The following is a 9,899-nucleotide window of genomic DNA, read 5'->3' as shown; positions in this document are numbered from 1 at the left end:
GTGTTCTGCGAAGACTTTCGAAAATAGACTTTTCGGATCATTGTGGCCAGTTAGGAAGCCATTGTGCTCTGTTTTGTACAATAGTTGTATTATCAAAAAAAAAAAAGTATAATATTTGTATTATCAAAAGTCTTAATTAATTAATTTTAAAAATATATATTATTTTCACGACTCTCCAACAGAACGAGGACGTCCATTTCTGATGACGTCACGAGCGACTTTTTTCCCTTCACTTTTTCAAGTGTGCTGTAGTGTCCATACAGATGAAGTCAATTCAGGTGTCTTTTGCTCTATCTGTTGGTCGTGTTAAAGATGGAAGCCGAAGGCTCATTTATAAGTTCGACGATGATAATGTATGAGGACGAATCTGTGGATATTCACTATGAAAATGGGGCACAGTTACAACTTTCGCCGTGTGGGAGCGAATTTATGTTGGTGAAAGGCTCAGTCGCCATTAATGGACATACACTTGAGACTCCCGTGAGAGTTCGACAGAGGACGCGGTTCACGATCAGTGCTTATAAAGTACGGTACAGCTTTTATAGACACTACCTGAAAGTTTTGATGTCACAGAGACAATTTTGTGTTTTCCATGAAAAGTCAAAAAGTCCCACGATTTTTTTTTTTTTTTAATCAATTGAGTTGCAAAATTAAATTAATGCTCCATTTGCAGCAATTAGAGCATTGCAGACCTTTGGCGTTCTAGCTATTTTATTTTATTTATTTTTTATTTATTTGTTGAAGTATCCTGAATCTGGAGTAATTTCACTCCACGCTCCCATTTATTGGATATTTTTTATGGGCACTTGACTACCATGAAAACAAGCTGAGCCCACTTGTTTTCAATAGGGTTGAGATCTGGTGACTGCCTGCCACACCATTATAGAAAGAATAGCTCTTGCCTGCTCCCTAAATAGATCTTGCATAATTTGGAGGTGATATTTGGGTCATTGTCCTGTTATAGGGTGAAACTGGCTCCAATTAAGCGCTGTGCACACAGAGTATGGCATGCGGTTGATAGTCTTGCTTATTTCTAAATCCTTTCTACGTAGAACAGCACCCTGAAGAGTGCCTGTGTCATCTGTCAAGCATGGAGGGTGGTAATATGGTGTGAGATTTGTACATGATAGAGGAAGTTTTGAACAATGAAGGCTATCACACTATCTGGCAACACCATGCCATACCCCAGGGGTATCCAACTCTGGTCCTTGAGATCCCCTATCAAGCTTGTTTTCCATGTCTCCCTCCTCCAGCACACCTGACTTAAATAATCAGGATCATTATCAGACTCCTGCAGAGTTTGCTGGTGAGCTGATTATCTGATTCAGGTGTGTTAAAGGAGGGAGACATGGAAAACAAGCTGGATAGAGGCTCTCGAGGACCGGAGCTGGATACCCCTGCCACACCTTGTGGACAGTGCTTTACTGGACCTGCTTTCATTCTACAACAGCACAATGATTAAAAGCACACCTCCAAGTTATGCAAGAACTATTCGGGGAAGAAGCAGGCAACTGGAATTCTGATTTTTTTTTATTTTTTATTATTTGAATAAATTATATCTGTAATGAAGTTACCAGCAAAGTCACCAGATCTCAACCCCATTGAGATGTCATGAAAGAAGCATGACCACACGGTACGGAAGAAGTGCCCATAATGCCAATCCAATTCATGGGTGGGGTTTCTGGACGTGTGTGATGAATTTTCTCCAGATTATCTCAACAAATTAACAGCTAGAATGCCAGATGTCTGCAGTACTGTAATTGTTACAAGTGGCGCATTCTTATGTAAAAACAAATTTTGTATGAGAAAATTATTTCTATCCTTGTCAGTGTTTTTGCTATATTTTATATACATTTTGAAACTCATTTGTTAGCTAATTAACAAAAAAAGACTTCAAGGGAAACACAAAAATGTCTGGATGACCTCAAACCTTTGAACGTTAGATTTTTATCGCTGCATATTGTTTCCTTGATTCGTCAAAGCTGTGCCATTCTTTTCCAATCAGAAGTTCGTCATTGCTGCATTGATATTCAGGAATAAGTATGCTAGTCAGCCATATCTGCCAAAGGAACTTACCGCTCCTGGTCACAAAAAGGTACAATGCTTCTCTGTCATCTCACATATTTTAAGAATCCAATCTCAACACATGTTCCCCTCACAGCCTTTGAGAAGTATTAACTTGGAAGTGCTGTGGCCTAGCTTGTCCTCCAGCGAGGCTGCGATTGGACCTGAAAGTGAGACCATCATCAAATCAGAGGACAAAAGCACTGTTCTGACACTGGCAGCCTCGGGTGAAGAGTTCTTTGTGGAGTATGCATGCCGATTTAGCGAAAATCGCCATCAACAACCACAAAATTTAGACAGAGACCTCGAATGCATCCAAGACAATCAACAGCAGCGTGAAAGTAGCTTGACTTATTTGACTGCAGAATACCTACAGAGCCCCATTAATGACATCCAAAAGGTTGATCAGGCGGGAAGAAAAATATCATGTTCTCCTCAAATGATCATTGATGAGGCCAAGGTAAGGTTTATTACATTTGCCAAATGGTTCAACAGTATGTAAAGTTAGCACATTTTCTTGTTCTACAGTTTGTTATGTTTTATTTTAGCATATTTTTATTGGGTTATGTCTTTTCAGCCAGAGGAGAAGTACCAGTCTGTCACAGTAGTCCAGCACCACTCCTGTCATAGAATTGCACCATCTTGGTGCTACCCTCTCTCCTTGGCTCGCCATCACTGGACAGCGCGTGTGTCCATACTTGGTGATTCTGAAGAAGACCAAACCAGAAGTTCAAAGACTGGGCAAATTCTGAATAGAACAGACTTGGCTATTGAAGAAAGAAGGTTTCTCCTCCCACAAGCACTGCCTCTGATCTGCCCGTCACCTCACCTTCACAGGTTCATTGCAAACCTCACTTCACTTTTTCACATATACAATTACGTAGACCACTGTCTGTTTCTTCAAATTTCTGTGTTACATCTTTTCTTGCTGTAAAGTTGGAAGTATCCAGATCCAATCACACAAAATCAACCAGATCAAAACTCTCTAACAGAACTGGTGAAAGTCCTGTGGCACCAAGGGGTGACATACAGGTGGGCAGAAAATCAACATTGTTAAAATGTATGAAATGCTGGGGGTGTGACGTTTGGGATTCTTGGTGATTTTGGATGGTTAAAGTCAATGCCGAATTATCCACTATCAGTGATAGTTTCCCATATGAATGACATGACATTCTTCATTGTCTCTTAGTGTGTCGTTGGTATGGAACCAGTTACTCAACATTTGGATTGTAGTATAATAGATTATCTTAAACACAAAGACTTATGAGTTATAACGTGTTGAATATCTGATATGCAGGATACTAGACGATGATGTCCCACTCATAGAAGTTTCTCTTGGGGATGGATCTGTCATCCGATCTAAAGGAGTCCTCAGCTTGTACTTTACTCATTATAAGCCTCAATGCCGATCTACCGAAACCAATGTCAGCCTTTTATTTATTTTTTTACCATCTCAAATTTCCATTGTTCACCTACTTGAGATCTCTGGCGTAATTGCTGTTTTGTCACCGCAGGTAAAAGAGGTAACGTATCACATCAATGGTCTTCCACCTGACATACCCGGACAGTTGTATTCCATTTCCTCTATTGTGAGTCGTGCAAGCAGGTAAGCTGCAACAGCCCAATAAACCTGTTGACTTGAGTCTACATGTCACTAACTATCACAAAACTGTATTTCAAAGTCTTCTTACCAGATACAAAGAGGCCAAAAAAATAAGACTCATTGATACACCAAGCTGCTTCATACAGGTGGAGATTAACTTTTACATGGATATGTGCATTGTCTGAACGTTTTTTTCTCTTTGGTTAAAGCACAACATATTCTTCCAATCAACAATATTCCATGGAAACCTGTCCAATCCCTCAAATCTGGGCCTGAATGAAAATTATAAAGAGACAATAGAAAGTTGGTGAGTGTATTTTTCTTTTTTTTTTTTCTTTTTTTTATGGATTTCCTTAATATAGTAGACTAGATCATATGTTCTGAAACGTTTACAGGAAGAAAGGCTCTGCACAAAATGGTGTGGCAGAAATCTCTCATGAGACAGTGATGGAAGCCTGCATTTCAGAATCTCTTCAGAGAACGGCCAAAGCCATACAGGATATCGATATATTCATAAAAGCAGCTAGTAAGACCTGAAGAAGGATTACATATTTTGATTGCTAGGAATTGATTTTTTTTTTGTGTGTTTTTGTTTTTTATATGACTCGCATAAACAAAATAAAGTACTTTATATGCTCTACTCTGTTTACTTGGCCGTCATAGCAGCAATGTAATGTGTTACAGTATCTCTCAACCATGCAGCTATTTATGGTTACCAAATGTTTAAACATGAAACATAGCGTTGCCATTAAATCCCATTTATGAGGCTTCTGCAAATAAATTAAAATTTCTTCAAAGCCTTCTTTGATTTTAATGGTTAATTATCTGAATAACGGCTTTAACGCAACAAGGCCTCGTTATACAGTTATCCTAAATTTAAATTACTTAAATTTGACCTGCTAATTCAAGTTTATGCAACATACATTCCCCCACTCATTTCTTGCTTAGGCTGTTTTGTACCCCCCAAACTGGTAAAAGTTTCAAACTGAAAATCTGATCTCAAATCTGTGAATTATTCTGTCGGACGACCATACTCCCGTTGTTCATTTTCTCGCGAGAAACCACGAAGTTTCCGGTGTTGTGGATGTTCCTGGAAACATGGCGGCCAGCTTCCGCGGCCGTCCTATCCGGAGTCTTCGGATGCGAGGTAACCATGAAAAACCTGACCCAATGCCGGATTTTGGGGTTGAGATATTGCAATTGTAGAGTTTTTGAGGTAGATGACGACCTGGACGTCTTCATTCTCAGTATTTGCTGTGCGTGTTTTTGACAGGTCGGAATGACAGCGGGGAAGAGAACGTACCGCTGGATCTGACCAGAGGTAAAGCAAAGGCTTGTTCACATCATACTGAAAGCGATTATTGTTCAATATGGATGGATATATTTATTTCTCAATTCAAAACACAAAATGCTTGCGCTAACAAAGGACACGTTGCATTTCCTTGCTGTTGCAATTCATTTTGTTTTCACTCGTGTTTCGAGTAAAAAAACATTTCAAGCCACATCTTAATAATAGACGTTCACGAGCTAACTAACTAGCCGAGTTAGCGGCAGCTAGCTGCCTCAGCTAACCACCCTTGACGACACTGTTGTTTTGATTGTCGAGTGAGCAGAATAGCCTGTTATTAGGCTAAACAGCCCCAATTGTTGCTGTCACGCAGTCGTCTACGATGTGATATCGGGGTATAAGACTGCCATTTGAGTAGCTTTCAAATAGCACATGCTGCTGTAAGGGATGTTGGAGTATGCGCTAATAACAAGATGCGCTGGCTGTTTATTTTGACTCCCATCAGTGCTGCATATTCTGTGGATTCTTACAACGTATTGTCTGTGTTGTATTCTAATTTCACATAAGCGAGAATGCACTACTGTTGAATGTTTTGGTATACAGTATAGGCATTTCTATCACAATGCCGATAGCATGACTGGAATCTGTGTTGATGGACATGTATTATTTCATAACTGAATGAGTGAATCGATAAGAGAATTTCTCGTGTCGAAGAGTTGATGGCGGGAGTTTGTCGGGATTCCAAATCACAAAATGTAAACTATATTCAAAATCATTTTTGGGATCAAATTACATTTGTTATAGTAATATATGTGACAATGTATCCAGCATATTGAATATTTACAAGGAATAAATCCATTGATGCGACAGAAAAACAAGAATTCGGTGCAGTTTTTAATTGCATATTTTTTTTCCTTATACAGTTACCAAACAATTAACTTATAAACATTAAACTAAGCTTAAGTAGTAAACGGAACTGAAAACAAAAACACTTCCTCTCTTGAGTTTACATTTTACAGTCTAGACTACGTGTTTACTGTATACATATTAGTTTGACCAGATGAACGAATGTCCTTCCTGCAACATTTCAATTACACTTCCCTGAGTGACTAAGATGATTTTGCGTACTATTGGTATTATAATTCACTGTATTTCCCTTTCTTCCTTCCGCAGAACCACCAGAAAACTTCAGGGAAATCCTTCAAAATGTGGCCAAACCACATGGTGTCAGTAACATGCGAAAACTTGGCCACCTGAACAACTTTGTCAAGGTATTATTAAGTTGTGCTGCTCTTAACCATGTTTTCAAGCAGTTTTGACACCAGGGATAAATGAGTTTGTAAAGCCCCTGGATAGCACCATATTCATCCTTTGACATTTTGAAAATCTTAATGTCTGCGAATAGAATATGTAGTCTACCACAATTAATTTCATTGTAAATAGTGTAGTTTTATGGGTTGATCGTTTTTCAAGTTTCTTTTCAATCCGCTGTAAGTGTGTGCAGAGCTAAAATGAATCACTTAAGTAATCTGTTACTGTTTTTCTTAAGATAAACACATGAACAATAATATATCTGCACCTTCTTAATCACTTGAGTATTTTTTTCAGATTTTTTTAGGAAACAAAAAAAAAATGAACCATTTGATGAATTTTTGCTATTTAGAAACAATTTGAATATTTTTTGTTAAAAAATGACTGGGCCATTTAGTTGAAGAGGGTGACGATATGAGGGTCAAGTGTAAGCACAATGCCAAAGGTAGTGTTGAACTGATAGAACAAATTAATGCAGCAACCCATACAATTATTTGCTTTGAAACATTTTCCGAAATATGTTGAGCGAGTTCCTTATTTGTAAACCTAATTTGTGTTGTGTGTTGAGTATACAGTGGTACCTCGACATACGATCGCTTCGGCACATGATCTTTTCGACGTCCAACGTAAAATTTGATTCGCCATTTGTTTCTACATCTATCCACATGCTCGAAATACGACGATTTATGACGGCACCGCAGTTTCTTTGTTTTCCCGCAAGACGAACGCACGTTTCTTGTGAGAGAAATCAACATGGGTTCCAAGAAGGTCAGTGCAGGTGGTGAAAAAAAACAAAAAAGATGACGCTTACCATTGAAAGGAAGATGGAAATGATTGAAAAATATGAGCGTGTTGTGCGCGTCCATGAACTGGTTCAACAATATGGCCGTAGAATGTCTACGATCTCGATGGTCCTCCGACGACCTCCGTTCGCCAGTCTTTATAAGTGGTAACATCGTCAAAGAAATTGCCAGCTTCGTCAGGTTTTTAATCATTTATTCCATCAACTTGTGCAACACAACACGCATACTGTCCGCCGCAGTTGATGCCTACAACAACATTAAAAGAGAGGGTAAAAATCTGTACCGCACCTATCTCACTGTCACGTAAGCCACGCGGTGCGTTCAGGTACAGCACGCAAAACACATCCGCCACATTAGAACCTGATCCATTACATTATTACACAAATTATTTTTATTCCGATCTTTATTTATAATTTATTCATTTTGCTATGTGTAATTGCCATTTGTAATGCTACCAGCAGTATTTATTAAGGATTTAGTGTAGGTTTTCGGGCTGTTGAACCAATTAATGGAATTATAATGTATTCTCATGGGAAAATCCCGCTTGACGTACGAGCATTTCGACTTACCAATAAGGTCCTGGAACGAATTAACTTCATATGGAGCAGTACCACTGTACTTTACATTGTGACTGGTAGTCAGCAAGTGGCATCGTGATTGGTTGAAGGCCATGTCAGTGTCTGACTTGTTACTACAATGTATACAGACCTTATTAATTCCTTTGTTTGCTTCAAGATGGGGAAACCATTTTTTAAACGGTTTCTTGGACGAAGCGGTTTACCAAATCCACAAACGGAATGTCACGTCTTTTTTGTGGGTCTTTTCTTCCCTCTTCCTGCTTCCTTGGATTCAGTGCTACAGTAAAACGAACTGCTTCTCATCACCTCTCAATGTCGACTTCAGGGTTTCTCATGTAGACCATGGTGCTGCCGCTTCTTTGTGAGATTTTTGTTGAGGTTCTAAGAGAAATTTTACTCCCTGTTTCAGCTTCCCTGTTTGCTCGTGCTACCCAATGATGGGAACCAGTGGTCGTAGAAATGGCTGAATGCTTTGTGGTCCATAAAGTTCTGAACACTTGAATGATGAAATTAAATCTACATTGTTGGGATAAAAAAAAAATATATTTTTTTTAATCACTCATGGACTTGCTCGCGCCATGGGTTATATACAGTACATAATTTTATCAATGATATTATGATTTCATAAATTCCTGTGGTTATGACGCAGAGCCCAGGAATTCTCTTTTGCTGAAATGCATGTGAGCATTTAGATTGGGGGTCATTTTTACCAACAGTTTCTCAAAATAGCCACACACTCCAGTTCGTAAATGCTTGTTTCCTCTTTGGGTGGCAATCCACTTTTTCTTGAAAATTGCGCCATGTTTTTGTGGTTCATTGAATAATACAGTGCCCCATACGAATAAGGAGGTTGAATACTTGATACAGGGGTTGTTTGGATTGTTTGGCCTATGCAATGCTCTTCACCCTCATTAGTGCTGTTTTAGTTCAGGATTGCTTTTATTCTTCCAATAAACCAAGTGCATTTGAAGCAAAAGATGAAGATGGGACATGTTGCTATTATTCAGCTACGTTTCGTTTGTATTTTGGAATTATAAATTTCATCCATCAGTAGTGAGATCCAATAGGTGCAAAGAAATGCTACACCATAAGGGAGCCATTTTGTTCGGTTCACTCAGTTTAATACACTTACTTCAATTAAGAAGTCAATTGTTACTGCTTTTTACTTTGGACACAGCCTCTGTAATGGAACATTTCTGTGTTGTAGCTGCTATGCAGTGTTGGGCATCATGAGGAAATCTTTGGGTTTACATACGAAGAAATCATTATTTGGTAAGTGATGTTTCTGTAATTAAATGAATTATTCCAATCAAAAGACATTAGTCAGACACTTTAAATCACAACTTTGGATGAGTGAATTTTATTTAGGAACATGATGAAATTTGAGATGTTTCTTCTGAGTTATCATGCTAATGAAATTGGTAAAAAGACTGAATTTGTTAATGCAATGTTTTTCTTTTTCTTACCTGTTTTGGAATTATCAATGCTTTTAAACCCTTAGTCTGCGACTAGCTTTACTTAATGAGGCTAAGGAAGTGCGTGCTGCTGGGTTGCGGGCACTCCGCTACCTCATTCGTGACACCATTGTGCTGCAGAAAGTCCTCAAACTGCAAGTGGATTATTTGATAGCAAGGTAAAACAACTTTGTGTAAAAAAAAAAAAAAATAAAATATATATATATATATATATATATATATATATATAAGGGGTCGCGTCAATCGAATATTTTCCGTCGTTGACCGGTTTTTTAAAATGGTGACGGAAAAAACTGAAGTCCATCCCTCATTTTGACAAGTTGCAATTCACACCCCAGACCACAGGGTGGCGAGTGAGCATATTAATTAGCTATTGTCTCACTTGATGCATGACGTCGTTGGCCTTACTCGGAAAAAATGTCAAGGCAACTGAGCGTCTGAACTAAGGCTACGTTCATACTACAGGTCTTAATGCACGAATCCGATTTTTTCGTGTTTTTCCCACTCGAGTGAGGCATTAACTTGACGGTCTGAACGTGACAAGTCGCATAGAACGGGACCATTTCAAATCCAATCTGGGTCACTTTTGTATGTGGTCTAAATCCGATCTGGGCCACATTTTTCCAGACTGCCGCGGCGGTCTGTACTGTCCAGTCCCGCAAATCGGATTTAATGCAGCAATTACGTCATCAAAAAGCAAGAGACGATAGACGGACAGTAGCTACGGTAGCGATGCAGCTGTGCGTTATTAGTGCCTAGCTTGCCTTGAACACGACT

General features: G+C 38.9%; 2 protein-coding genes across 4 annotated transcripts in view; both read left to right on the top strand.

The window, feature by feature from the left end:
* Positions 1-178: 178 nt before the first annotated feature.
* On the top strand, positions 179-4,307 carry c3h5orf34 (chromosome 3 C5orf34 homolog). Its single transcript, XM_057831114.1, has 10 exons — positions 179-525; positions 2,006-2,095; positions 2,162-2,524; positions 2,642-2,901; positions 3,001-3,096; positions 3,362-3,488; positions 3,579-3,670; positions 3,747-3,813; positions 3,877-3,974; positions 4,063-4,307. Exons 1-10 carry the CDS (start codon positions 313-315, stop codon positions 4,202-4,204), a joined length of 1,548 nt encoding a protein of 515 aa, XP_057687097.1. The 5' UTR covers positions 179-312; the 3' UTR covers positions 4,205-4,307.
* A 390-nt stretch (positions 4,308-4,697) lies between these two features.
* The window catches only part of LOC130912937 (rapamycin-insensitive companion of mTOR-like), a 30,694-nt gene continuing 25,492 nt past the window's right edge, over positions 4,698-9,899 (top strand). For all 3 annotated transcript variants that reach the window (XM_057831106.1, XM_057831107.1, XM_057831108.1), the window contains exons 1-5: positions 4,698-4,814; positions 4,941-4,988; positions 6,129-6,226; positions 8,855-8,919; positions 9,149-9,280. In XM_057831106.1, coding sequence (XP_057687089.1) covers positions 4,766-4,814; positions 4,941-4,988; positions 6,129-6,226; positions 8,855-8,919; positions 9,149-9,280 — 392 coding nt within the window. In that variant the 5' untranslated portion in view covers positions 4,698-4,765. The remainder of the gene's footprint in view (positions 4,815-4,940; positions 4,989-6,128; positions 6,227-8,854; positions 8,920-9,148; positions 9,281-9,899) is intronic.

The sequence above is a fragment of the Corythoichthys intestinalis genome, chromosome 3, assembly GCF_030265065.1.
Source record: "Corythoichthys intestinalis isolate RoL2023-P3 chromosome 3, ASM3026506v1, whole genome shotgun sequence".
Taxonomy (NCBI): domain Eukaryota; kingdom Metazoa; phylum Chordata; class Actinopteri; order Syngnathiformes; family Syngnathidae; genus Corythoichthys; species Corythoichthys intestinalis.
Note: the sequence above shows the minus strand (reverse complement) of the source record. Positions and strands in the feature narration are given on the sequence as shown.